This window comes from Xenia sp. Carnegie-2017, unplaced genomic scaffold (assembly GCF_021976095.1).
Source record: "Xenia sp. Carnegie-2017 unplaced genomic scaffold, XeniaSp_v1 HiC_scaffold_20, whole genome shotgun sequence".
NCBI classification, from domain to species: Eukaryota; Metazoa; Cnidaria; class Anthozoa; order Malacalcyonacea; family Xeniidae; genus Xenia; species Xenia sp. Carnegie-2017.
This window is the reverse complement of record NW_025813483.1, coordinates 15,253,982-15,267,135: the sequence shown is the minus strand read 5'-3', so window position 1 is coordinate 15,267,135 and position 13,154 is coordinate 15,253,982. Positions and strand designations below refer to the sequence as shown.

The window sequence follows — 13,154 nt, the reverse complement described above, 5'->3', positions numbered from 1 at the left end:
GTATAAGTACGCCGAATTGAATATGCTAATAAGGAACGTCTTTCTAATAAAATTTCCTTTTATTGTTTTCGAGAATGCACCTTATTGGTATGAATGAAAACAAACTTTAAAAACTTCAATGTCTACATTATCGATTAATTTAAAATTGAAGTGATTATCTTTGAATGTTTCATGAAACTGTGAACACCTTCATGTTTTTGATAACGAACGAAACATTTGAACGTAATGAATACTACTGGAGTATCGACCAAGAGCGTTAAATAGGGCAACAATTTCATTTCGTTTAAGACGGAACGTGGAGGCAACTGTGGATTCGTCCAGTTGATTTCTTGAAAATAAGATCTTCAACGCCGTCCCGATTCCTTGTGTCTAAACAGTGACAAATTTAAAGCTACCATTAACTTAATTTTCTCGGAAAACTAAGATGCACTAAGCTGATTTTGTAAAAGATAAAAAGACCTGGACTTTCCCCCACAATCTGCACTTTTGACAGCCGACGCAATCCATAATCCGAGTGATGTTACGAAATTTCTTCCGAAACTCCTCCTGCTCGAGGATTAAGGATTTATTAATCCATAATCACAGAGTTTAATCATAAAAAAGACACGACTACATTTTACCTTCAATCCTTTTGATTTAATGGGATCACCAGTAAACATTATACTCTCGTCAAATGTACTGGGGCAACTTCTATGAAAATTATCAACAAGTGACAATTCATTCTTTCAATTTTTTCAACATAATTTCCTTGCTTGAGCCGTTACAAGGAAACATTGTACGTCAATCTTTTTAATGAACAAGACAAAAATGTAAAAAAGCCACCTTGCTTGTGATAATAAATCTTCAACATGTTTCTTTACAAGTTCATCTTCAGTAGAATTTCCAGTATAAAAGCCTTCTTGTTTCCAGTAAGGACCAGCCTTTACGATAGCTCTCCATACCAATAAATACAAGAAATAAATGTTCTTTAACCAACTAGGACCTAAACACGTTCATATCAAAACATCATGGTCGTTAAAACTACAAAATAGTAATTATACCGTGCTTCACAACATGCAAGTTTTTCATTTCCACACTTTCATACATGCAAGGATTTTGCGCCGTTTTTCCTTAAAAACATCAAAACGGCTCCAATTTCTAAGCATAGCGCACATATTGTTAAAATCTTTAACTACCTGTATACAGCACTGCACGAAAAACAGACATCGATAAATCTTTGTAGGGTTATAAGACCTCTATAGCTACCTGTGTAGAACACTTCACAACTTTAGGACAGATGTAGCTACATCTTAATGAAGTTATAAGATCCTCAATCTACTTGTATACAACACTTCACAACTTAAGGACAGATGTAGATACATCTTAATGATGTTATAAGATCCTTAATCTACTTGTATACAACACTTCACAACTTAAAGACAGATGTAGATACATCTTAATGAAGTTATAAGATCCTCAATCTACTTGTATAAAACACTTCACAACTATAGGACAGACGTACGGTAGTTACACCTTAGTGAAGTTATAAGAAAAGTGTACAACTTACCTTGACCATTTGTTTTCTCCGGATCAAATCTTCTTTTAAATTCGTTCGCATTTGGAGCCCATACCGGCTTGAAAAATCCATTACCTGTTAACATATTGTGATTCGTTTAAATCACTCTGCAGTCCATACAAAACGCTCCTATATATTTTCCATATACCTTTGAACAAGTACAGAGCTGAAAGATGCGTGTTAATACTGGCGTGCATTCCTGATATGACTCGATAAAACACACGTTTTTCAAGACACATTTCTAAAAAAAACCTCTGTAAGTGTTGTTGAATTCACACCATGATTATTTGGTGCATGGTAAAATCAAACATACTAAAACAAATATTCTTACGGTTCAACATGGAATTCATTTGATATTTGTCTGTGTATGGATTGGTCACCCTAAATCATCAATAACAAACAACATGACCATTAAACCAACAAAAACGATTCCTAGAGCTTTTTTTTAATTCATCTAGTGACTGGCTGAGTATTTAGAGCAGTCTTTTAAAATCTAGACCAGCAAACTGCAAATTTAATTTACATTAATCTCTTAAAAATAAATATGTTTCAACCAGACTTCTCAACTTCACAACTGACTCTACAATATAATAGTGAAAGTCCCAAAGAACTTAACTCTTCCATCCCCCAACTCATCAAACTAAACCATAACTCATTTCCTCAAGTTTTTCAATGCAGCTTTGCGACGGTAGACACACGTGTCAAAAATACGAGATGAAATTACAAAATTCGGACAATCAAATGGTCGGACATAGTATTGTTTATGTAGATGCTTTTGAGTTTTGGGGACATTTGTGAATCTGATTCTAGCTTTCAGAACGATTATTTATAAAGGCGGAAGGCGTAACACTAAATATTAAACATAAAGCTAAATGATAACAGAAAACATTGTCATATTATGAATATGTGTTAATTGCATTCAAAGGCAGTCGTGAATTTCATCTGGAATCTCATGATACATCGAATCATAAATATCATAAAAATAACAGTTAAGAAAATTCTATGACTTGCAATTTTCTTCGCTCGATGCAGCTAAAATCGGATCTGGATATTCTTTGGTAGGGTGGTTTCTTACAAGGAAATGCTACATGCATCACATAATACATGCATCACATAATACATGCATTACATCTATATGCATTTACGTAATAAATTGGACGGCTGTCTCTATGCGATCAAAAGAAGTCCTTTGAATCCGAAAAATCTTCTGTTTAATAGCAAAATTACTCGAGAAGTGAAGTAACTTTCTAGATTGAATCATGAAAATATTGTAAGATAAAAAGAAGTTTACTGTCCAAAATGAAGTAAAATTTTATGACATAAGGGATCAATTTAGATACAAACGGCTTGGCTTAATAAATATTATCTTTGTAAAAACTATTTTTAAAAAGTAGATAATCCCCTTTTTTCATGAAGCCCATTGGTGCTATCGTTCATGATGAGAGAGTTACATTGTATAAGGAGGCTCTCGTTCATCACAAGAGAGTAATGAGAAAATTACATTGTAAAAGACAACAACTAAAAACGCATAAACATGTTTAGAGTTGGTTCAAAATCATAAGTCAAATAGGCAGAAGTTGTTTGAACCTTTGCAGTATCCTTGGATGTTCTAGTTTCATTTATGAGAAGAATTCTTGTAAAAAAGACAAATTCTGAAAACAAAAAATCCCGTTTTCGGTCCATGCCTCCCGTTACCCCGAGATAGTTGAGCACTAGAGCGTCGCATGTTTATTAACGGAACCAGATAATCCTTGAAGTCCATGGTTTGCTCGTGATACATGAGAAACAGTAAATGAGAGAGTTAAATCACAAAGATCACAAAAATAACAAACCAATAAAATTGTATAAAACATGTTTAAGGTTGTCTTAAATTATATGTGTCATTACTTGATTTAATTTATTTTATGTAAACAAAAAGATAAAATTAGAAAGCAAAAAACCCCGTTTTCAGTCAATGCTTCCCGATACCTTCTTAAGCGCAAGGCACTAGAACGCCGCATGTTAACGTTTCGGTAGGAGATTTCGGCCCCTCCACGCTATCTTACTTGGGAGATGCAATAGCAAGCTTCCACCCATCAGACCCCGAGATCACTTGCGATAGGCTTTGCTCGGGGTACGCAGGGAGAGTGCGGTCGCCACCGAAGTGTGGGCCCCTAAGCCACTACATACTATATCGCACCCAGCTTCCACTGCTAGTTGACATCTACTATATGAAGTTTTAGCTTAATATATATTATATACACAAATTCAAAGGCTTACGAAAGTTGTGGTATTATTAAAGTCACTACTGCGCATGCCCAGATGATTTCTTTGATAATTTGCGACTAAGTGAGTTAATTGCCACGAAAGTAGTGCAAGTACATATAGTTAGTCGTTGCCATGACTATGAACAATTATTCGAGTAGACTGCGCATGCGCTCGAGCGCAGATGATTTCTCTATTAAATTGTTACTAAGCATGCTATTTACTTCAAAATCAGTGCTAGTAGATGCACTTGGTCGTTGCCATGACTAAGAACTTGGGCAGCTGGTCAAGTTGACCGCGCATGCTCAAGCAGACTGCGCATGTGCAGATGATTTATCCGAAAATTTGTGACTGAGAGAGCTATTGACTCCATAATCCTTACTAGATCATCTAGTTGGTTGTTGCCATGACCATGAACTTGGAGAGTTGGTGGAGTTGATGCGCCGAGTCAATTTTCCAATCACAAATTTTTGGCATGCTCTTTGTCTTTTTAAGCCAAGCGCAGGGAACATAGATAATTGGGGGGGCTATTCTTCATATATGAATGTTTTAATTTATTACTTTCTATTGAAATCAATTGTGTTTATGGATTATAACAAATGAATATATGGCCCCCCCCCTAATTATAAATGTTCTGTCGCCACTGTCTTAAGCTTGATTTGACAAATGCAAATCAAACTTATCAACACTTTGTTATGACACTCGTAATTTTTCTCTATAATTTTCCATCTGCATATTGCATGTCATATCCAAGTTTTCCTTTGATTTGATGGAAAATAGTTTTTATTCACCTTTACACCTTCTGCCTTTATAATTAGTCATTTTGGATTTCTAAAATAAGATTTACAAATGCCCCAAGAGCATCCTCTTTCTATTTTATTGCCACTATTCTATATATACAGCACTATGTCCCCAACTATTTCATTGGATTTTGTATTTTAAACACGTGTGTCTCCCATCGGAAGGTGGATTCAAATGAATTGACCAAAGAAATTACAAAATATCAACATTTTTTATACAGAATTACGTCAATAATTAAGAGTAAGTCTTACTTGAAGCAGTTTTCATTGTAAATACTGTGCCACACACGATTTGCAGATGGTCCCTTGTAGTTGGTAAATCGTTCTGGATTGAGGAGTAGATTCACATACTTTGAGTCAGCAGAAAGTTCATCTGTTTTGAAAATAAAACAAATCAAAATTTCTTTTGGTCCAAACAACTATCCTGGTTATAAATTAGACCACTGTCTCTATGCGATCAAAAGAAGTACTTTGAATCCGAAAAGTGTACTGTTTAGTCGCAAAATTACTCGAGAAGTGTAGTTACTTTCTAGATTAAATCATGAAAATATTCACATACTTTGAGTCAGCAGAAATTTCATCTGTTTTGAAAATAAAACAAATCAAAATTTTTTTTTGTCCAAACAACTATCCTGATCCTGGTTGTATTAATCCAACCTTCTTTTCAATGTTTACAAAGCCAGTGTCCCCAAAGTTATTACAAACCTTGTCAAGGTTGGAAACATCAATAAGATTAAACTATAAAACTAACCTTCAGGGTAACAAAAACTGTCCTCTGCATCATCATACTGTTGCCAGGTGGCAAAAACCTGTTTGTCTTCTTCACTAATAAATATCAAAGAAAAATTAATTCCAGAAGATAAAAAGAAAAAAATAGCAACAGTTGCCATCAAACCAAAAAAAATGATTTACCTCAAATGAATATTAACATCTCCAAGAGTAGAGTTTTCTACATAACAATCCTTAGATTCATCCTAAGCAGAAAGCAATCAAGTTCAGTTGCTAACCACCGAAGTGTGATCTTTTGCACATGATACTTTATCTAATTTATACCTTCATATAATGACCTTTAACACCTTCTGGAACTTCTTCCTACATAAAATATGTAAATATTATTTAAAGTTTGAGCCAATTTGCGAAGGATGAAGAAGAGATAAGCAAGACAACATAAGAACTCTGTCACAGTTTCAAAGTTAATAACACAATGCAAGAAATACACTCATACCTCTTTACATGTTTGTACTGAACAATCTTTTAAACTACATTGGTTGTCATCATGCCAGTATGGACAGGACCGTGCAAGGTTCACCTTAAGTTTACAACAAAACATTAGCTGTTGTCGTGATCTATTGGTTGTTTTGTGCTTCAAGTTTTTCTCACTTTATAAAATTTAAAATAGTTTGTATTCACAATTTCTGTAATTCTCTTAAAAACTTCCTTATTCAAACTGTTCACGGCCTCAACATCACAACAACAGTCTTCCACTTTTCCTGACAGCTGTAATTTGAAAAACAAAGAGAAACAAAATCAACTTTCAAAAAAAAACATAATCAAATAATAATCGGGGAACTGCTTATTATAATTTATAAATAAACTTAGACAAAAGATGGTCTTTTGGGTATAGTACGCACATCACGTTGACGTTGACACTTGTGAGCGTCAAAATAAATAGATTTTTAAAATGTCATTTCAAAGAAAAAGACAAATTATACAAATTTTAAAGCAAAGCAAAAGAGGTGAGGTTGAGAACAGATAAATGTTGACAGAAAACCTAACGGGCTTTCTCTTGACAAGTTAATACGGCTTCTTCGCGAGTGCATGCGTCACCACAGAAGTCAAATCCATTCAAGACCGAAATTTACGCCGAATTGGTAAACTGGAAACTCAAAATGATTATCTGACCGTTGAAAATAACAGTGAACGAGTTATCTAAATAGATGATAAAAATAAAAACAAATGGCGAAACTAAAATCATACCTCACAAAAACACTTGTCTTCATGTAATCCGTATTTGACACGCGAGTATAAAGGAGCAAAATAAACAAATAATACAGTTGAGCAGAGGAGACTTTTCATCCTATCAGGGATATATTTCTTAATATAAACCCATACTTCTTAAATATAAATTTATAAACGTATTTGTCAATTGTCATTTTTGTCAAGGACGTAAAATAGAAACATTAACATTTCCAGCGGCAAACCGCAGGCTCAAACGTGGCAAAATTGCATTGGCAGCTGCTGCGTGTTTTCCACGCGTAATAAACACGCGTTAAAACAACGCGTATCAACGCCCCCCTGAAAGTTGAAGCGTGTCCTCTACACATTTTAAATTGTCTACGAGTCTACAACTCTTTTTAAGACAGACATGTTTTGGCACACTTAACGCCATCTTCAGAGCACATACCTAAAAAGAAACATCTCATTTATCGAAATGATAATTCAGGTGTTTATTACATCATTTACTGTTGTCCTGAAAAAAAAAACAAACGCAAATAGTTTGTATGGCACATTCAACCAACTAAATACGTGCAATAAATACAAAAAAAATTTTACATTACAATGTAATGAAATAAAAAGTGCATACTTGTGCTGCGAATTGTAAGTATATACTTTCAAAATTATTGGCTGTTTGGTTATTTGGCAGAATTGCATATCTAAGTTTTAAATATAAAATCAGCGATCTTTGGCATGCTTCTGTGATTATGTTTAAGTAATATGAAATTCGATTCATCAATTTCCTTTCAGGTTCAGTGACATAGGAAAGTCTGCTCCATGATTTGGGCATTTTTATATCAACGGTTGTCGTTTGGCTTATTTGACATTTCCTTTAGTGCTTTTTCGCTTTCTTTATCTTTCTTGTTCGTTCGTCTAAATGATCTCTCTTTTCTCTTTTTACGATTCTTTTTTTTCTCGTTAGGTTCACGTGATGTCCATGACGTCACTAAATCTTTTTCATCAAAAGGTATCTGACGAGTACCATCATTAGTTTCCTGGGTGATTTCATTTGCAGATGGAGTTATAAATCTTTTATGGTTCTGTTTGACATCCTTGTGAACATTTTCGTTTTCCTCTCGTTTTATTCCAAAATTCTCCTCTTCTACCCAATCTGGTAAGACTTGTTCCGGCATCTCTGATTTCACACGAGATATGATATTAGCAGTTCTACTTTGAGTTTTTTCTTGTGTCTTTTCTGACAGCCCACTGTCGCCAGAGAAAACAGGCCCTTGTGAATTGCATTCTTGATTACGAAGAATACTTAATATGGTAGAAATATTTTCCTCCAGTGCATTCATTTTCTCTCCCATTAATTGAATCTCGTGGTGAACTTCGGATTTCATTGTAGTAATCTCCAACAAAAATTCTTTAGAGATGTCCTTGGAGTATTGAGGATCGTTTCTTTGTTTGTTATCATTGTCACCAGCATTATCAAGCTCGTTCTCCTCCTGAATGTCATTCATTTCATTTCCAAGAGTAGCTCTTCTCGGTCTGTTCATTACATTTAGAGGTTTAATGGGCGAGTCAGTGTCTATTATATGCTGACTGTTGGGTGAACTACCATTGGAGTCAGTGTTAAATCCACTTTCTTGTATTTCGTTTACAATACTATATCTACGACTTTCAACATCGCGAGACATTCTTCGCGATGTCGTACGAGCATGAGCCGAAAGCTTTCTCATAATTACCTAAACAGATTTTTAAACAGATATTATCTTTGACAGTGCGATATTAAGGTATTTAACTATATGTAATACAAACCTCGTCCCTAAGATTGTACGATAGTCGAAATATTTTCGCAAACTGTAGACCATACTCCGGGTCAAATTCGAGCGCTTGGAGCAAGTCATTACGATCCATCGCGTGCAGGATAGCGTAGGTTAGCGCAAATACGTCAGCAACTGATCGTCCAACATCATTGTGATGAAACACATCATCACCAAAGACATCACCCTCACCTATAGCACGCGGAGAATTACTGTCATTTCGCATACGTCAATTATTTTTAGATGTTTCATTCTTACCCAACAGTCCAACAACTTTTCCTTTTTGAGTAACTTCAAATGAGCCACAGGCAATGAAGTATAGCGTATCCAAACTTTCTCTTTCGTGTACTACTCTCTCACCTGGTGCCACTCTGTGGATCGCAAAGTTTCTTGCAACAGCACGAAGTACGGCATTGGGGAGTTTATCAAACGCTGGCGTACTGTCAATAATTTTGCGATTTAAATGGATGCAAATATCTGACTGAAGATCCTTTGGGCAATTCTGTAAGACCTATAATATATGTGCCAACATCGATTAATTAAAACATTGTGTTTAGCACAGGATACATTATATTCAAAAAATTTTTCATTAGTTTCCACACTCTATATATCAAAAATGTGCTCGCAAGCTCATGTGTAAACGATGGTAAATAATTTTTGACAAACGACAATCGTTAATGTGCATGTATTTTACATAATATGCACATACTTGATTTGTATCAACTCCTTTGTTGAGAACCCACGTATACTTAAAGTAGTCGGTGATTCGCGTGGAAAGATTTTTAGGGATGCGATACAGATTACAAAATGACCGCATGTTATCCAAAGTCTGCTGATAGTTTTCGGATTTCTTCTGAGCTTGTTGTATAATCGCTGTCACCTGACCAAATATTACGGCATAGCACAATCCTTGGAGAAAAATTCAAGTGAAAATTGGATTGATTTGTAGTTAATTAGTCTGTGTATAAAGGACAAATGGATAGATGAAAGGAAAGAAAAAAAGAGGTTAAGAAAGTGAGGCAGTAAAGGATAAAAAAAGGTGAAGAGGGAAATAAAATAAAGTAGGAAAATGAGAAAGGAAGAAGATGAAGAAAAGGAGATAAGAGAAAGAGATTTCAATGTGATGATAAAAAAAGTTGAAGATATTCACCTCCAAATATCATAGTGATACAGGAGAATATTTTCTCCGCAGTTGTATTTGGAGCGACGTTTCCAAACCCGATGCTTGTTAAACTTGTGAGTGAAAAATACAGCGCTGACATATACAGAGAAGCCAGGGTTGGCGATTCAATCTTCCGCGAGGCGTTGACCTTCAACAGGAATGGCTGATTCGTTTGTTCTGCCATCGTCTTGACCCAGCCAACATCAGTAAAGTTGTCGTACTTGTCTGCTATCGTATAAAATGTGCATGCCATCCAATGGGAACACAAGCAGAAGAATAACATCCAAAGTACCAGAGTAATAAAGCCATATTCAAGATAATGATCAAGTGCCCGTACTATTCGAGTAATACGCAGAAGGCGGACAGCTTTCAGGAAGCTGATGAACCTTGTGATTTCCTATAAATCAAAAGCATTTTCCTCAAAAACCGATTTTCAAACCTCCGACTATAAGCCAACCCTAAGCATAATTCTTATCGTGCATAAGCTAAACAAATGTTCTCCTAAAATACCAGTCTCGTTCCAAATATATAACACTCCTCCCTGTGTATAAGCATCCCCAATTGCATTAGTCAACGATGAAATTGTTTTTGAAAGTTTATAAACTAAGGGTATACCGGCGATGACTTAACTTTTGAATTTAAAACTTGTTGTCTTCCTACAATTTTGTTTTACCCACCAGTTTTCTTGGAGATCTTATCAATAATAACAAAAAAACACGTGCACACTATCATCAAAAATGTCTAAAAAATATTTTCCTCGTCTTTAATTTCACCTTTCCAGCACCGGAAATGAGGATACTGAGTAAACCGTATGGTAATGACGTAATCATGTCCACAAAGAACCAAGTTTTTAAGTATGCGCAACGAATTTTCTTAAGATCGAGCACAATCTCTCCGTCGTTATCTACGTAGGAAGTATGGAAATTAGCAATAATGTCAATGAGAAAGATGAAGTCAACGACAGTGTCTGTGATGAACATCGGCTGTGAATCATAATTGAAGCAGAAAATGAAAGGAACAGCTGTCGCCGTATAAAGAACCAAGATAAGAATGCACCAATCCCAGAAGATCTTCCCTTTCGAGCAATGAAGCAAGACAAAACGTGGTGTACTTGGTATTTCTTGCTTGTATTTAGGCAAACTGTCCACTTTTTCTTGCATTAACTGAATAAAAAATGTTCAATTACTTATGCTTCTAGACATTCTGAAGAACTTTCACCAAATTTAGTGTTGATAAATACATACCTGGGTAATGTGCAATCGGTTTTTCTCTTCTCTAGCTTTCAACATCGGATTGTCGGGCTCTTTATTTCCATTTACATGAAGTCCTTTATTGATCACAGCCCATCGATGTATCACTAATAAAATATTTTGATAAAGTCTCTCACGTTTTCTAGCAAAATAACAACAAAAAGCGAGCGACCTTTACTCTCTACATTTACGACTTCAGTTTTTGCGAAATTTCTGATCACAGACTTACAATTAGAATTAATGGCTTCTTTGTATTGAGTGATTTCTTGAAAGGTGATGATGACAAACAATGGAGAGCATTGATTATCGTAAACGATACCAACATTTAACAAAACCCAAAACGGAGTACCTTCAAGGATAAATGTTGAAAAAGTTTACAATTAATGGACTTTCAACTCGAATTGAGATTGAAAGTAATTTTGTTCTCGTGCATTTGTCTACAGCTAAAAACATCAAATCTGCTCTGTATAGAAGTTTGCAAAGACCAAATCTGAAACTTGTCCGGCACAACAGTCAAGAAACAAGACGAACACATTAATTTCTGTTATGTTATTGCTGGAGCTGTCTCTTTGCAAAATGTTTTAGTTTCTTTGCTCGTTTGATTTCTATTTAACTTGTGCACATACCATCTTTCTTGTAGAAGAGAATTTCGAGCTGGGCGTCCTTTTTTTCCTTAATGGTAGCTCGAAGATTACGGAAAGAGTCTTTGCTGGTAAGGTAACCACACATAAAAATGCAGTCAGCTTTCTTCTTTATCACATGACTTTTCTGTAACCAGTCATTTTTGTGAAACCCTCGCTCGAATAGACAATGGGAGAGTCGACGATGTTGGCACTTGCAAGCAAAAAATTTTCATCTAAAAGAGATCACAGGATGAGATTATATAATAACAGGAATTGCATTTTAAGACTTACATTATAAATAAACTCGTTGTCAGCAGTAACTAACTGAACTAAATAGGTTTTCTCTGCGGCAGATACAGAGTTAGACAAAATAAATACATTTTTTGAATTTATTTTGAATTTGAAATTGAGTTGTTGTAATATATTTTTCCAATACTAGATCCACTTCTGAATTTCCAGTAAAAATACCAATGTGATCATGGATGATGAAAAACGTTATCTTTCTCAGAAAAATATGCATCATCAAGTGGCAATGAATTAAAAAAAGATGATTTCCAATAAAATAAAGAGTACAGTTTTAAAAAGAGAACGATAAGCGCAATTCTTACTTGCCATACTGTTGAACAAGAAAATCTAGTATGTGGGGCGCAAGTTAGGCAATTTGTTTTGTGAAAATTTCATTATGTTCATGGAAAACGGCTATGTAAAATTTTGTCAAGTCGGAACAGCGAAGCTTATTAGGTTCGTGTGAACAACTATGTAAAATTTTGTCAAGTCGGAACAGCGAAGCTTATTAGGTTCGTGTGAACAACTATGTAAAATTTTGTCAAGTCGGAACAGCGAAGCTTATTAGGTTCGTGTGAACAACTATGTAAAATTTTGTCAAGTTGAAACATCGAATGTTCTGTACACAAGCTTTAACTTAAAATTCTATCATCTGTAGCTGATGAACCTTACTCTTGATGAACAGCATTTTTCAATTTTGAAAAACGAAGATGCAAAATTGCCCAAAACCATGCCAATAAAATTTATCGTTAACACAATAATTATGTGTATATTTGCACTATTCACAGCTCATAGTTGTAATATTTAGCTAACATGTTTAATTTTTTTTTTTTTTTTTGTGATAATTTTTATATTTAAAGACAATAAAATAGTTTCGTTTGAGAGACATTGCAATATAATCGAGCTAACAATAGTTTGAGTTCGTTTTCAAAATATTTAAGATGTTCAAACTATGCAAAATAGTGATGTGTTTTGTTTGTAGTTATTGATAAATTTCTTCTTTATTCGTAGAGAAAGTATGCACAAGCACAAATGTTGTTTTTTTAAAAATATTATTGAAAACGAAATAGCCTCTTTTCCCAAGTGACATTTCGAAGATGGAAGAATTTACAAATTAGACAATAAATGAAATGACTTACGAGTCCCGTTGGTTTTTCTGATAAGGTTGTCAAGAAATGTGTTTTGAGGTACTACCACACCGCGACGTCCAGACATTTCAAGTCATGCGAAGAATTTCCAGAGAAAATGATAACAAAACGACGTTCTAGGAGGACATAAAATATATTAGACACATTCTTGGCTTCTATCATTAATCATTACTCAAACAATCGCAAGTATCTGCGTTACTAACGTCAGCCGTTACTATGTGACGTGAAATCAGCTGTCGTACACAAGCTGAGGTACCTGTTGTTGAAATGAAATTCTTCCACTCGTGGTAACCGCACGTGGATCGTGTATAGAAATATGAGATATT

The 13,154-nt window shown here is 34.8% G+C and overlaps 2 protein-coding genes across 3 annotated transcripts; both read right to left on the bottom strand.

Moving 5' to 3' along the window:
- Nucleotides 1–40: 40 nt before the first annotated feature.
- LOC124441155 (ERO1-like protein beta) lies at nt 41–6,869 on the bottom strand. 2 transcript variants are annotated; one of them, XM_046991589.1, is made up of 15 exons: nt 6,577–6,869; nt 5,980–6,096; nt 5,825–5,908; nt 5,653–5,691; nt 5,512–5,573; nt 5,351–5,424; nt 4,852–4,972; nt 1,887–1,936; nt 1,704–1,796; nt 1,547–1,630; nt 1,041–1,109; nt 823–982; nt 621–690; nt 460–546; nt 41–369 (listed from the first exon to the last, which is right to left on the bottom strand). In XM_046991589.1, the coding sequence occupies exons 1-15, from the start codon at nt 6,673–6,675 to the stop codon at nt 190–192; spliced, it is 1,389 nt and encodes a 462-aa protein (XP_046847545.1). In that variant the 5' UTR covers nt 6,676–6,869; the 3' UTR covers nt 41–189. The 2 variants fall into 2 exon arrangements, with proteins under 2 accessions (XP_046847545.1, XP_046847546.1); XM_046991590.1 differs by lacking the exon at nt 1,041–1,109 and having other exon boundaries at nt 6,577–6,865.
- A 152-nt stretch (nt 6,870–7,021) lies between these two features.
- On the bottom strand, nt 7,022–13,025 carry LOC124441147 (potassium voltage-gated channel subfamily H member 1-like). Its single transcript, XM_046991579.1, has 10 exons — nt 12,820–13,025; nt 11,399–11,628; nt 11,002–11,121; nt 10,767–10,879; nt 10,296–10,685; nt 9,511–9,919; nt 9,070–9,269; nt 8,619–8,871; nt 8,356–8,552; nt 7,022–8,282 (listed from the first exon to the last, which is right to left on the bottom strand). The coding sequence occupies exons 2-10, from the start codon at nt 11,499–11,501 to the stop codon at nt 7,392–7,394; spliced, it is 2,676 nt and encodes an 891-aa protein (XP_046847535.1). The 5' UTR covers nt 11,502–11,628; nt 12,820–13,025; the 3' UTR covers nt 7,022–7,391.
- Between the last annotated feature and the right edge of the window lie 129 nt (nt 13,026–13,154).